Raw genomic sequence first — 16,624 nt, 5'->3', positions numbered from 1 at the left:
TAATAGGTATACATAATTATTATATAATAATGTGTATAAAGATTAGTTAAATATAAGTAATACACAAAGCGTTTATCAGTACAAAAATGTGTGAAGTTGATACAAAAAAAGGTTTTAAAACTTTTTGGTATTTTTACATTTACATGCAAGATTCTTTTCTGATTTGAAATAAGCAATAAAATGTAAGTATTATGTAAACTAATAATTTTGATAATGCCATTGCCCATTGGAGACAATAATATTATGTTTCCAGTAGACATTTTTACAAATAGTGTATGACGATGATGTATGAATACAAAATAATACGTAAACTAATAATCTATTATCTGTAAACTATACAAATTAAAATGTATTTTTCGACCATATCAACCTTTAGCATAAAAATTGAAAATCCATTCCCTTAAAATCTACTCTAATCAGCGATCATTAAATTGTAATTTTTGGATGAACATTGTTTTGTTATTTCAATTTTTCTCTTAAAAATAAAACTAACATCTATTATACGTATTTATGTATTGATGGAATAAATTACAAATATTCATATTAGCGTATTTAAATTGTTTTTATTATATTATTAGTCTGTGTATTACAAAGCAATACATTTATGATAAACTAAATAGTCAAACGTAACAGCATCTAAGGTTTTATTTCTGAATACAAACAATGATGTATATAAACGCCAGTGAGTAGGTACCTACTATTTAACATATTTTTAAACAAAAAAATTAAATCGTGTATAATATTAAAACAAATCAGACTAGACTGATGTAAAATAAATTACTGAAATCTATTTGGTACCAACCTATATAATGTATTTAATAACAATAATTTAATAAAACGTACAGGTACACAATACACTTATCTAAATAATAATATAATGAAAAATTCGACGTGAGTATAATAATGATAAAGTAGGTAGTGTAATTAATTGTTTGCATAATTATAAACGATGCGTCAGAAAGTATATAATAGATAGGAGGTACAGTTTAATATCATCATATTTTATATGGGTACACAAACATAGATGGAATAAGTCTAATCAAATCAATAATAAAACAATAGGAATTTTATTGAAATTATTAGAAAAAAATATGACTGAAAAAAAAAATAATGATTGTCAATGAATGTAAGTAATATAGTATACGATGTGAGGATGCGTATATAGAACAAAAATTATCACAAAATGTTTAACAAAATAAATATAGATATCACAATAAAAAAAGGTTTTGACACCTTCAATAACAAAATAAATAAACAAATAAAACCAATATATTACAACATTACAATACACTACCACCGGTCGCTGTAAAGTTTAATTCACAGAACTTGTACAGAACGAGAGAACAAATAATTAAAATTAAAAATAATTATAATAAATGGCAAAATTATTAATCAAATTGAACTACAGTAACGAGTTAAATCGATCGGTCAGTCTTTAGGGATCGACATTGAAATCGGCGCAAGTGTCTCTAAACTTACATTTCAAATGCATCACATGTATAATATTATTTATTGCCACTGATTAGAATAATGTTTTTCTTTTTTGTTGAATTTACTAAGTGCCTAGTGGCTATATAGTACCTAACTACGTATAGCTAGTCGAACGGCTTTATTCGTGTCATTGTTTAATTTCGCTCTTAGTGCTCGGCCCGACTCCGAATTCAACGTTTTGTAATTTGGCCTCGAGTTCTTTGATCAATTCCGCTTTTGTCTGGAAAAAATAATTCTATTATAATAATAATACATACCACGCACAGAACTTGATTTAAATAACTTTTGCGCTAGAGTCTACGTAAATAAAAGTTTATAGTATTTTATAAACATGTATAATTTTGTGATGGTCCAATAAAAAATTGAAATATGGTAATTTTAGAAAATTAAAGTTGAAATCAAATTTTAAAAAATTCTACAAGATGCTTATAAATAGATATAAAAATGGTGTAAATAACGACATTTAAAAAATATTGTTTTTTATGTAAGAAAAACACGTGCAAAATAGTATTTTTTTTTTTTTTTTTTTTTTTTTTTTTTTTAATTAAAATTGTTTAAACTGAAGAAATCATCAGACGTAATCTCAAATGATGCAGTCTACTTACTTTTTTCTTGAGATCATTAAAATTTTGTCTGATTTCTTCATGTTGTTTTTCTAGTTCTTCAGTCTTCTTCTCGTAGATCTGAGCTAAGCGCACTCGTTCATTTACACCCTTTTCCACCATTGAACTAGATACTTCTCGCTTGATCCTATACATCGAACAAAAACAAAAAACAAAACTTACGTCATGTGAAAGTGTTTTGTCAAGTATAAGATTTATTTTGACAGTAGCAAATTATAAAATCGTTAATTTATAATTACATTATGTTTGAAAATGATAAAAAGTTGCGCATATAAACGTTGGAGGATGAAAAATACGTATTTCTGTGTGGAAATTTCGTGATACATTCATATTAAAGGTACCTATGTATAATATATATGTACTATCATACCTTCCAATCTCGTCTTTGTCCTTGTGTATTTTAGCCAACGATTTCATTTCATGTCGTCGGCGGTCTTGCAACTTTTTCATGACTTCCGCGGTCTCTTTGTCTAACAGTACGCGCAACATTTTCATTTGGTTCGATTGCGACAAACGCATCACTTTCTCCAACGACGAAAACACGATCTCGTGATACTTTTCACGGAGGTCCCGTTCTTGTATCACGTGCTCCTTGCCAATGGCCAACAATCGTTCGGACTGGCTTCTGGACATTCTCGGCATCGAGCTAGTGGAATTGTCCGTATCACATTCGGAAGATTCGGATGCATCTTGGTTGCTTTGTAGTACGCTTTCCTGGCTGAGGGACATGAAACGAATACGATTAAAAATTTTTGGTTTTTTTTTTTTTTTTTGTTTATATAATATATTAAGACGCATAGACGCGATCATGTTGATCATAATAATTATTACATGTTTTTTATCGATAGCCGCTTAACAAATCGGGAGCTCATTGAAAACTTGGATATTCGCATCCGTTCCGAATCGTGTGACGATTTCAGATGCTGCACGCGATGTCTCTCTTTTTCATATTTCCTCCGAAGATTTTCGATCTTTTTCTCGAGCTCCATTTTTTTATCCTTTACCAGTTTGTTTTCGCTAAGTTTTGAAAGAGATTCGGCGACTATACCTTCGCTTACTGTACGCACAACAAAAAATAATATTTCATATATTACATTAAAATTTTATATGTGTATGCTTATGATTGACAGGATTTATTAGTACTGTTTCTATAATATTATGTTTGGTTTAATGTAAAATTATCGTATTTAAGTGAAAACTCGAATCTAACTCACGAGAAGTAGTCAACAACACCGGAAGATTCCTTTGAGCTACTTTCGAACCCTTGCTAAAATCATCGTTGATCGAAAATTCAAACGCTGACACGGGATTAACAGTTACTGACTTTCGATGCGATGCCGATAACGTAACGGTCATCTGATGGCCCGTGGGTAAATCTGGGCAGCTGGTTTGGTGACGGGTGACTGGTTTTACGTCACGTTCCGCCGGTGCAACGCTCGCCTTGATTAATAACACAGACACACACACCACAGATCAGATTATGATTATACTATTAAGTTATATATAAATTACGAGACAACATCATTCGTTAATCATGCTTACTTCGTCGACAGACTGATCCAGTTCGTCCGCAAAGACAGCTAATTGATTGGTACGTTTATCCAGATCAGATTGGAATTTTATGGGATTAGCCAGGGCTTCGGCAAAATCCGATAAATCATCTGGCACATAGTCTTTTACCGTGATTTTTAAGAACAACGTTCCACAGGGCAGGGGCTGACCCATTTCATTACGCAGTACAACGTGCCTATATCCCGGGCAGAGGCCAACTACTGGGATGACACGATGGCCGATCAATTTCCCGGACTCTTCGAAAACAGCTAGACGCAAAGATGCGAGTTGGGGAAGGACCACCTGAAAGAGGCACAGACATTTTTATCACAATATACCCAAACAGTTTGTCGATATAATAAATACAGGCGAATAGATCATTTAGTAAGAATAATATGTGCACATTATTATAGTCGGAAAAGAAAACGTACTTTTTTGAAAACAAATGGCTCATCACCGTACACTGGATTGATGCCGTTATACGGTACCGTCCGAGTGCGGAATTTTTTCCTGACCGTGTCGGCCGGCAAGCCATACATCTCGACGTCCACGTAAGTCCCGACGCGCTTATCTGTGAGCAATTGACCAGATATCACGTCGACGGTTAATGTACCAGCAATGATTCCATCCACGGTGGATTCGGCGAACGGGTCGAACGTACGGTCGGCTCGTCTCATAAACTCCGGTTTCAACAAATAACCACTGCGCATATTGTACTCGAATATTCCTAAATTTAACTGCATCGCAACGTCCATGGTTTGATAGTTTAATGCAACTAGCTGACATCCTGCATTCCAAAATACTTGCGGCATAAAGTTGGACGAGTCGAAACGCGTCCCGGCCGGATAAACTCGACTCAATTGATTTTTGTTATACTTGACAAACTCCATTGGCCGTTCTTTCAGTAACGTCATGGCTTGTTTTTCGTCAAACGACGACATCTCATAGTGGCGGTTTTTTTCTTAAAACAATATGATTACGGTATAAAAATAAAATCTAAACTGATAATTTTTTTAATTGATCATATATTTATGGTTTAACTAAGACATATACAACAATTTTGATTCGAGTATATTATAATTGATTTCCATTAGAAGTTCATAAATAATATGTCATCTTTGACACGAGAAAAATCTCCATGTGCTAAAACCTAATTTTTCAACATACACGATAAAACTTTAAAATAATAAATTATTAATTATACATAAAAATGAATTTCAAAATATTAAAATTTCATGTTAAATACAATCGCAATTAAAATTTAATGTTTGTAGAAATATATATTGACGATGTTTTACCACATTAGAGGTTTTATTATATGTATTTTATGGTTTTTGCTAAGATTATACAGATTTTTAAATATACATTTGTTTATTGGTGTAGTATTAAAATTATATTTAATAACGATTTATAATAGGTATAACAAACGAGGTTTTATTCGTAAATTTTCATTAATTCTACAATGGAAATAAATGATAGCACATAAGATCAATTATCAAGTTATAGCTTATTTTTCTAAATCTAAGAACACCAAAATTTCAAAATCGTAAATTTAAGAAATGGGAGAACTTTTTGTCAATAAAAATGTTTTAAAAAGACACATGTGTTGTTAGCATTTATCAACTAACAAGTGCGTAAAATAGGAAAAAATTCGTTAGTTTTAGTATAAGAATAAATTTACTTATAATTGAACTTTAAGATTAGGTACATTATTTTTATGATTTTTGAAAGTGTTTTTTGATGTTTTAATTTTAAAGCAAGTTAAATATTATAATTTAAAAATGGTTATAACTTACTTTAAAATTAAAACATCGAAAAAAAATTGCAATAAAACATAAAACATGTGATTGTCTTTAAGTTTAACAATAAGTACCTAAATCTTATTTTACGTAAAACTAATGAAGCTAAATTAAAAGCTCAGAATATATATTTTATTTGTTACGAATTTGTAAGACAGTTACAAAACGTTTGAAGGATATAACTTCTTAACGTACAATACAAAAAAAAAAATATCATAAAATTATTATAAAACTCACTTTCCGCGTTTTCAAATGAGGTGAATTGCACTGATTGACAATAATTTACAAGAACTGAAATTTCTGTACCAGCTTCTGTCTCTTTGGTGTTGGATACCTTATCAACCAAAGGCTTACCTTGTAACACATGTTTTAAATCAACTGTTCTATCTATATCGTCTTCTTCACCATCGGTATCACTACTACTGTCATCGTCATCTACAATTGTTTTAAAATCATTATTTAAACATAAACTTTACATATTTTTATAATTTTTCCTATATAGCTAAATTAAATGTTAAGTTTAAAAAGATATAGAAATAGGTAAAATCATTATTTGTAATTCCAATTAATATATACTATAAACTATAACAATACCGAAATTGTTATTATTTTTTTACTTCCAAAAATATACCTTAGTATTATGTAAAGTTAATTTTTCCAATTTTTTAATTTTTTTGGATCAATAAATTTTGATATGTATTTTTTTAATGATATTTCATATCTAAAATATAACATGAGAAATAAATGAGTATATGACATATTGGAATAGAAATACAACATAATTACATGATATTGGATTATAAAATAGGGTTTGAATGGGTTATATATTTTAAATTTTACTCGCATTAAATTCATGTTGAAGCCAATGAACAATATATTTTTTTAAAGCAGGTAAAGGCATATTAGCAATATGAATAGGCATTAATAGTTATATTTCTGAATTCTCAAGAAATGGTATTCTTCACGGCATCCAGTCTTTTTTTGACTAGTCTAAAGAAAAGTTATTAGCTGCTTGTCTATAGTGTTAATTTTATGGTTAATATATTTTTTTTGAGTAAATGGTAATAATTTTTATATATAAGTTGTTTATATTAAGAACGTTAAAAACTTCATACAGTTTTTTGTTGGATATCTCCAATCTTTTTTACTAGCAATAATTTTTTACCTTAATAATTGAGTTTTAGCGTTTTTGAAGCTGCACTAGAATATTATTATATGCCCCTCCCTACCCTATTATGCCATATGTAATTACTGATTTAAATAATGTTAAATATATATTTTTAATTTCTTTCATTGGTAATATCTCTTTTAATTATTTTATTACGTATGTAATTTTTTTTAAATTGCTAGACATAGAATTTATTTGTGTTTTTCATTTCATGTCGGAGCATACTTCTAGATACCTAATTATTAAATATAACATAGTTAATATAGCATAATACATTTAATTTAATTGTATTAAATAAATATGGAATAAAATAATTCACCATGAACAATAAACATAATTTAAAAATAATAAATAATATTGGTCAAAGTTTTTGAAAACTAGTTACATATCAAGGAAATAACTATTTAATTATAATTTAACCATACAGAACTTTAACAATATCAAAATATTTAATTATTTTTGATTCAACTATGAAAATTTTCAATTCGAAAATTAACCTACGAATAGTAAATTTAAAAATATTTTATTTTTTGGCAGTAATATGTTTAAATACAAAACGATATTTCTACATGATATTTAAGAGAACGATTAGGAACACACGTTTAGGTACACATTTCTTCAGACACTAAAAATAAATACAATGTTAGGATACATTATATTTTTAAAATAATACCATGTTCAGTCCAGCTTGGGTACACCTTGTTTGCTATTTTACTTTTAGAACCTATTAGCATTAACCCAGGAGACACCTCAAAAAGAGAAGGTTGGCTTTTAATCGTTTCTCAATATTTTTTTGTAACTTAATAATATTTTCATTAATACATATTGTATAAAAATCTTATTTTATTTATTTATCTTATTAGTTATTAAATTTTATTATTTTTCTGATACAACATCAACCGATGTCATTCAAATATTTTCTTATATCATTGTCAATTTTAAATTCATTAATTATTTTTTTTAAATATATTAATCATTAACTAAATCTTGTTTTTTTATACAATTTTCAAATTATTCTTAATGCTACATATCTTTAAAAAATGTTCTTCTTAAATGTCCATTCAAATATTAAAACAATTTAGATGGTTTGTATGTAACTGACTATTACAGTCTCGATGAAATACTTTGGGCCCATTTGAAGTCCAAGGATCAGATGACTAACTTTTTGCCCACAAATATAGTGAAAAAGAACTATTTTCATTAACAAAAGTCTCTAGAATATAACTATAAATTGTTCAGCTACATGAGGTTTATTTGTCAATAGAGTTACAAAATCATCGCTAACAAAATGAGGCGATAAACAACTAAGACCAAAACAATTTTGAAGTAAATTGTATACATTGGTTTTCTCCATGTAATGCTTAATAATTCTTTGTAACTTTGATATTGACGAAACCAGGCTCGATTCAAATAAAAATGACAATCTGATATCAAACAGTTTTCGAAAATTTCTAATATATTTCTAGTATAGTGAGGTCACTTTTTCAAAGTCAATACCTATGCATTTTTAAAAGTCTAAAATTTTTCATGAAATTAAAAAAATAATTGTTTTATTTTTAACCATACGTCAATATAAGCTTGTTAAAATTTTGTTTCCATAAAAACATAAATAATCAGTACATAAAATCCATTTCTATATATATGTACTGAATACATTTGTAGAAAATTTTTAGGAGCGTATAAAAAAGTACCGAATACAAACACATGTTGTGCATTATTTAATAAAAACAAGTTACTAGCAGTTGTAAAAATAGGAATAGTATCGGCAGATTAAATGAAACAAAATTACCAACTTTTTGAAGAAAATCAGTTTTATTTTTATACATCATAGCTTTTGCCTTTTCCAAAGATTTGGAATCTGAGGAAATAACTTTCTCATAGCTTTGAGTATACTTTTATAAGATTAATGTATGTTAAAATGATTGAGATTACCTGATTTTTGAAAATTACGGACTTCTTGTCTTATAAGTTTGTTAAGGTTCGCATTTAAATCAGTAGTTGCTTTCCTTTTTTAAACTGACATTACTTTTTGTTTTTAATGGTTTCTTTTTAAAGAGCTTCACGATTATGATTTCCGTTAACCAAAATTACGAATTTTAAATTGTCAGATATTTATACTGTTATGCTACAGTTAAGATTAGTACAATGAAAAATGTCGCTGTGTTTATTTATTCTAAATTCATTAAATTCAAAACCATCAATAACGTATTTTTTTTTTTACCACGATGGGTTTCGAAAACTTTAGTAATATAGTTCATGATTCGAACTGTTTAGAAAAACTAATCAAACTGAGACGCTGTCACACTAAATGAATAAACCAATTGGTACAGATATATATTTAAATGTATACTGATACAGGTGTAATGAAGATAATAGTTAAGAACAGTGTATGTATTACTTATATACTATATTATATTCATATAGTCGCGTATACTACGATAATAATCATATTATAATCAAAATAATATAGCTGATATTAATCGATTTGGAGATAAGCTATTAAGCAATATATGAATAGGTATATCACTATTGATAATCACGTGTATATCATATATATCCAAAAGTTCACTGATTTAACAAGTAAAATTATAAAATACCTTTTACTCTAAGTGCCCAAACGTAATGTCTACTTATACCCAAAAGTGGTGGCTTTTGAGTTAACGTTCAGCGCCCGATTTTTTTAGTGTTATTATTAATAATAATTTTTAAATTTTAATATTAAGTTGCTTATTATATAGTCATAATAATTATGGTTTATACCTTCATCATCATCTTGATTGCTGTCCTTGCTGGATTGTCGAATTGGTCCTCGTGGTAAATCTCCATTGCCTAATAACATAGTTGCAGCAGTAGCTGGCTCCAATACTACACTATTCGTAGGCTTTTTATGATGATGGTGATGTTTTTTCTTATTTTTTATGATTATTTTGTTTTTCAGCATTGAAGGAGGTGGTAACGAGACGCCGGGCTCAAGCTATAATAATTTATAATATAACGTCACAGGTAATTTAACACTTGGAACAAAAATAATGAATAATTGTGTTTATAATAATTACTTTATGGCTGTTCAATGGTTCATACAATAACATATCGCCAAAATAATCATGACAGTATTGGGCAATTTTCGCTTGTTGTTTAGTGTTGCAATGATTTTCAAATGATAATATGACTGGATAATCCGACGATTTGAAAGCCGATTCAGCAATTGCTTCTATTACTTCTCGAGCCGACACTTCTGGTACAAATGTATATCCATGCAGAATTACCGGTTCATTTGTCTTTCCATTCCATAAATCTAATTCAACGCATCGACATCCAGACAGTAGGCACTGTCTGTAAATTTCTACGGATGACTTACCAGTCAACTGGTGACCTAGTTAAAAATTAATTTTAGAAAACTATAAATAATATCGTACATAATTGTTACCAGTTAAGTAAGTGTTATGTGACGAATTGATGAAATAATGTGATAGCGGTTGATCCATGTCGTTATTTAATTCAAACGTAGTAGAAGATACTATAGGGTTGTCAGCACTCATCAGATACTTGAGAAAACCGTCAAAACTTAACAAGCCTCGTTGAGCGCTTTGTTTGTTAGGTTCAAACTCACGAATTAGATCTTTTGCTCTATTTGAATTTGCATATGGATGGAGTATTTCATTTAAACGAGGATCTCTTTGAGTACGATTCAAGAAATCGACGAACTGATCAACTGTCATAAGTTTTTTCTTACCCGAAGCTCCACGATCACTACAACATCTAAAAACGCACAATACAGAGATGTAAACTTTTGTATGGCTAATTATTATTAAAAAATAAATAGAAATAATTTACTATGAAAAAATAAAATACTTTGAATCAGAGCCAGATTAAAAATAAAGGATACAGGATTTATATACTGAAAATAATGTATTCTCAGAATTAGGTGCTAGATGAATATTGTAGTATGGCCAATACAAAAAAAAAAAAATTAAAGCCCAAAAGAAATATATGAATATTGTTAAAGTATTTAACATTTTAGAATATTTAAATATTAAATTCATATTTGTTTTAAACTGAAAAGATAACAGTAATAAGCGATTAAAATGGATTATAAGTTATGTACACTCGATGTCATTTTAAGTTTTGTAAACAAAGTCAACAAAATTAACCACCTGCATACAACGTATTATACTATTTTAAAATAAATATTAATTTAAATACTATTTTTGAATCGACACACATATTTTTTATGAATATCATTGCAAAGAATATTTATTTTTTTAATTAATATTTTTCTAAAATAAATATGTTTGAGTATATTTTATATAAAAACATTAGGGAATTTATTTCTTGTAAATCTATTATTCCATCATGAACAATTTTTCTCTAAAATAATTTCACAAACTTAGAATATTTTATCCCTAATACACTCTACTTGAGATTTCACGAGAAGAGATAGATATTTTCAATTTTAAAAACTCAAGTAACCCTGTCCAGTCCCTAGATAACACGAAAAATATTACGAGTAAGTACCTACAATATGTCCTAGATTTAAATAAAAAGCTGTAATCGATACCAAAATTAAGTACATTTATACAAAAGAAAATAAATTAGTTCTTAAATCTATATATACTTTTAGATTAATTCAAATTTTATTGGCTATGAATTATGATCATAATATATTAGGTATGTAAATAAAATAAAAATTGCTAAATATTTGAAGATAAATTGTTCACAGTTCTATATATTGAGAAGCTAAAGGGGGTTAGATGGTCTATTCTTGATTCTTTTAACGTTCTTAATGTTAAATTATGAATTTATATTTGTATAAATTTTATTGAGTATAATTTATAGTATTTATATTCATGAACCATAATACGATACGTCTTGAATATATAAACAAAATTTGTTGCAATATTACAAATACATAAAACATAAATTGATTATCTACTTAATATTTGAATACTAAACTGTTTATTCAGTTTGTTTTGTATTTAAAACAATTATAATGTTTTAATGTTATGAATAATTAAAATGACTGAAAATCATAGCAAGGATTCCCGTATTTCCTAATTTAAAATGTAGTACTTAACCTTTATAATTTTCATTAGTTGCTAAAAACAATCTTCAACGATGTTATAAATTAATAACTGTAACATACATTTCCATGTATATATATATATATATATATATGTGTGTGTGTGTGTGTGTACAATATATATAAATGTAATCAACAATTTGTCAGAAAACATTTCTTGGTAAAATTCTAATAATGACACCATTGAGAGCAAGGTTGTTATATTTTAAACATAGTATTTAAACATTTGAAAAGAACAAACGTAAGATATTTCGTCTTATTAAATATTAATATTTCTTAAGACTTGAAACAGTAAACTAATATTATAACTACATTTACTAATTGATATTTATGTATGGTTTGTTAATTCCGTCAACAGTTATTATATGTTGGGTTATTGGAGTGATAAGACCTACAGCCTAACTTATTTCATACAAAAAATAACTGTCTAGTGTTATTATTCTGTATTTTAAATACAACAATGTGTAGTAACCAAAATATGAATATAATTTTAAATCGGTATATTATTTTTTATGTACAGTATTGGATTTTATTTAATAAAATGGTGATTTTTAACGGGTTTGGTTAAATTATATTATATTATTATGTGTTTATGAGTGTTAAGTATTATTTATATTTGTATGGAAACTGAATAAGTCCACATAAATATTTTATAATAGGTCATATAAATTCATACAAACGGTAAATAATAGTTTGTCGAAGAAAAGAGTTTGACTAATTTCTAAATAGAAAGTAAAGTATTAGTGTAACTAAAAAGTCAGGAGAGTTTGAAAATACGAAATTTTACAACTATTCTCTTTTAAAATATTTATGCGAGTAGAATAATAAAATATAAAATAAAAAATATATATTTATTTTTTTTTTTAAATTTTGGTTCAATGATTTATTTTAATCTTGGGTTTTTTGAACTCAAGCCCCTTTTACTACAACAAACCTCAGTAAGTGTTTTCACTTATTAAAAAATCAGTGATTGACTCTGACAAAGTAAAATAAATAAAAACTATTATTGCTTACATTAGAGAGGTTAGAGACATATTGGTTCTTTTTCAATATTTTAAATATTATTCGAATACTTGTAACAAAGCATTTTTAAAAATTAACAAACAAATTCGTACAATTAACACAACTACAAAGTAATTAAATAAACATTTTCAAGAAATACTTTGGTATATACAAAATAAATATTGCAATAAATATCTCCATATATTATGTGTATAGAAAAATAAATTATATCATGTGTTATTCAGTATTTTTTATCGAGTGTTTTATATTTTTTAATCAATCATCATTTTTGATTATTATGTTTTAGGCTATTGCCTATATAATTGTAGATTAACTTTCAATACAAATATTAGTACAAGATAATAAAAAATATACAGTGGTGGTATGAAACAAAAAAAAAAACCAACCCTGAGATACCAAAAACCATATATCGACCCTGTAAATATTGTTTAATTTTATGAACCTTTATTCATTAAAATATTCATTACCTATATACTTTATTAATCAAAATAAATAAGTATTGATCATAATAGTATAATATAACCCTGTCTTATAGTTAAAATATACAAAAAATGAACATTGTAACATAAAATAAAATTACCAAAACCAATATAAGCTTTACAGTGTACAAGGTAATATAAATTAAACTATAATCATATTATACTAAATAAACAATAAGTCTATAAAGTATATTGCTATAAATATGTATAGGTAATAGGTATTAACTAATTTGTTGTATTATTTATGTATTATACTATGTATTACATACATATTTCCATTAACATTATTAATGTTATACATTATAATTAGTTTTAACGTTAAAATATACTCACATGTCATCAAATAATCGCGCAACTTCGGGTCGATCCGTAAGGTTTTTGTAAAAAGTGAAAAAATCTTCAAATATAAACTTAGCCGGATTAATAAAATCATTCTAGATAATGTAAAATCAATTATTATTGGTTTAATTAATACAATTTTAACATAACATCTCATTGTATTTCGTACTTTATTCGACGGTAATCCAGATGACTCCAGGGCTTTTTCGACTTTCTTCCTATCATCTTTGTTCTGCGCGAATATCTTGAGAATACTAAAATTATTATATATAAATATATAAAGTTAATGTCATAAAATATGTGTACATAGATACAGAGAGCTTTGTGGTGTATTAATTTCGTGTTGTATAATATTAAACGAGCTTATAGACACTGATCAAGTTTTCAAGATATGATCAGTTAAAAAAATACGCAAGCACAAAAGCTAAGACACCCAAAATAAGAAAATACGTAAATATTATATATTATACAAATAGAATCAATTTTTACGTTACTGATATTTTCTCTAACCATATACACGATTTTGTACCACAAATCTGGGTAATTATTTATGAGTAATTTATTATACCAGGGATTATCGTTAATTTGATAACACAAATCAAAAATAACAAAAATAAATAAGTTTTAATAAAATTAATAGATAAATTAAAAATTGTACAACTCATTTAGATGTATAGATGATTATATACCCGGATATTCCATTAATCATAAATGTTTTTAATCATATTTTACTCGACGTTAGTTGACACGATCTCGATAATAAATATGAAAAAAAGTGATGAATTAGGTATTGACAGAGTCATATATACTTATATTTCAAAGCAATAATAATTACATACGAAAAACGATTTAGAGCAGAGATCAAGCGTACTTTAAAATCTGTATTCAACTTTTAACATAACTAAAGTGTGGTGTTATAAAAGCACATATCTTAGAACAATAAAATAATTATACGTATAATATATGTAATATTAAATTAATTAAAAGTATTTGAGTATCGAAGCACTATTCCATTAATTAATTAATTTAATTGGAATTTTTGCTGAGGTGTTTGCTCATTTGTTTTGGGAGATGTAATTAATAATTTATTGAATAATTAATGGTTTGTGGATACATAGAGGTATATTATATAAAACACACAAGAATTTTATGTCATACTTTATGAAATTAATTCAGATGAGTTCAAAGTGAAGTGTCTAAGTACAAATAACGTCAAGTGAGACAAACCGTTTTACTTCATATAACCACTGTTTAAAATGATTCATCCAGTTTTCAATGTTTTATTAACTGGGAATGGAAGAATTCTTTTCTGATGATAATAAACACAATACAAAATAATATAGAAATACTAAACAAATAATTTATTTTAATAGAGGTTTTTTTTTTAGATAGATACATAAAATCAATTTACAAAAAACTAATCTGAGCAAAACCAATATATTGGACTCCATTTCAAGGAATATATTATTATACATTTAAATTACTGTTAGCAATATAATATTTTATAATTTATTTATATAATTATAACTAATAGAGTAAGTTGAACTAATTTTTGTAGAATATGTTGTGCATAATATATATTAATTGTTAAAATATTGTATTATAATATAATATTTTTTTGATTAATAAGCAAATATCTACCGTCAAACATAATTTCTCGTCAAAATTTAACTTCAAATATGAATACATATTTTCAAAATATTTCAACCACGATAAGAAAAACTTAGGAATCTTATAGTAAATATTTACCCCTGAGGTATAAATTTTAAACTTATGAATTATTAACAAAAAAAAATCTGTACATTTTCATAATTTTTGACAAATTTTATCAAAACTAAAACTTCAAACGCTCAGAAAAAAAACATAGTGCTTGTATATTTTTAATATTCATAAATTACTAAAAAAAAACAACTAATAAATCAAACCAACACAGAACATGAATGTTTCAGATGTTTAATTTAATTCGTGGACAGAGTTTAAAAAATTCTGTTTAAATTATGATATACAAATAAATGTAAATAATATAATATAAAAATGTAATAATCACTTTTTTATTGGAATTTTGCCATTCTTGTCTACTAATAAATTCAGTTTGGTATGCGTTTTGTGCAAGAACGCTATTGGTGACCAATTTAGTTGAACCAAATTCAGAGCAAGCTTCAAAAGACCATCTGTCCATACCTAAATGGTGTAATAAATAACAATTAATGACTGGTAACAATGTTTTACCTCTGTTAACTCTGCTAAACGAATACACAATATTAAAGACATCATAATTCATTGCAATGACACTGAAAAGGGTCAAGTACACTGTAATGTTGTCAAATAGATAATTGAAATCGATTAGTAACTTAACAGACCTGTATAAATTAACAGTTCCTATGTTATTAAGTATTTTGTAAAATAATCAATTTATCGAATCAGTATTTTTTACTATGTTCTTATACTTTAAATACATTTATTTCAAATAAATACATTATATATATTACATTATTAAAATACTTATAAAATATTCTCACTATTAGGCTGTAAAAAACCTAAAAGCAAAGCGGTTCACATATATTACTTTGAAATAACATAACTATTTGAAATCAAAGTAAATATTTAAGAAAACATGATATTATATAAATTATATTCATTTTAATTAATTATTTTAGTTTTACATGCACGCATAAAATATTATCAAAGAAAATAATTTACGTTCGTCAAAATCGACATAATTTTTTATTTTTAATATTAGAATTGATTAATATTTTATCTAAGAAAACATAAAAAAATTATTGGTATTTTATCATTGTTTTATTTTTTAAATAAAGATAAACAATTAAATAAAATATTACAATTTAAATTTATGCTTGAATCTCACACGAATTTTTTCAAAACAATTGACGACAAAGTGTTTTTATAAAAACTTATAAATACATAGTATAAATTGAAAAAAAAAATATTATTCAAGTTATTTGAATTTTAATGAAAAATGATTTTTATGAATTAATGAAAAATTATAAAAGTAACGAGAATATAGACAAGACTATAAGATAGTTCTAATATTAGTTTAACACTAAGTCATA

At 26.4% G+C, this 16,624-nt stretch overlaps 1 protein-coding gene across 1 annotated transcript in view; it reads right to left on the bottom strand.

The window, feature by feature from the left end:
• Positions 1–1,251: 1,251 nt before the first annotated feature.
• LOC112594896 (1-phosphatidylinositol 4,5-bisphosphate phosphodiesterase classes I and II) overlaps positions 1,252–16,624 on the bottom strand; it is a 52,050-nt gene continuing 36,677 nt past the window's right edge. Inside the window, exons 5-18 of the mRNA XM_025339907.1 lie at positions 15,601–15,734; positions 13,723–13,807; positions 13,548–13,648; positions 10,060–10,391; positions 9,689–10,005; positions 9,393–9,606; positions 5,702–5,899; positions 4,097–4,626; positions 3,657–3,968; positions 3,329–3,554; positions 2,946–3,171; positions 2,485–2,832; positions 2,097–2,241; positions 1,252–1,711 (exon numbers count right to left, since the gene is read on the bottom strand). Coding sequence (XP_025195692.1) covers positions 1,619–1,711; positions 2,097–2,241; positions 2,485–2,832; positions 2,946–3,171; positions 3,329–3,554; positions 3,657–3,968; positions 4,097–4,626; positions 5,702–5,899; positions 9,393–9,606; positions 9,689–10,005; positions 10,060–10,391; positions 13,548–13,648; positions 13,723–13,807; positions 15,601–15,734 — 3,261 coding nt within the window. The 3' untranslated portion in view covers positions 1,252–1,618. The remainder of the gene's footprint in view (positions 1,712–2,096; positions 2,242–2,484; positions 2,833–2,945; positions 3,172–3,328; positions 3,555–3,656; positions 3,969–4,096; positions 4,627–5,701; positions 5,900–9,392; positions 9,607–9,688; positions 10,006–10,059; positions 10,392–13,547; positions 13,649–13,722; positions 13,808–15,600; positions 15,735–16,624) is intronic.

This window comes from Melanaphis sacchari, unplaced genomic scaffold (genome assembly GCF_002803265.2).
Source record: "Melanaphis sacchari strain LSU unplaced genomic scaffold, SCAv2.0 Contig244_pilon_pilon, whole genome shotgun sequence".
Taxonomy (NCBI): Eukaryota; Metazoa; Arthropoda; class Insecta; order Hemiptera; family Aphididae; genus Melanaphis; species Melanaphis sacchari.
This window is presented reverse-complemented; position numbering and strand designations above follow the sequence as displayed.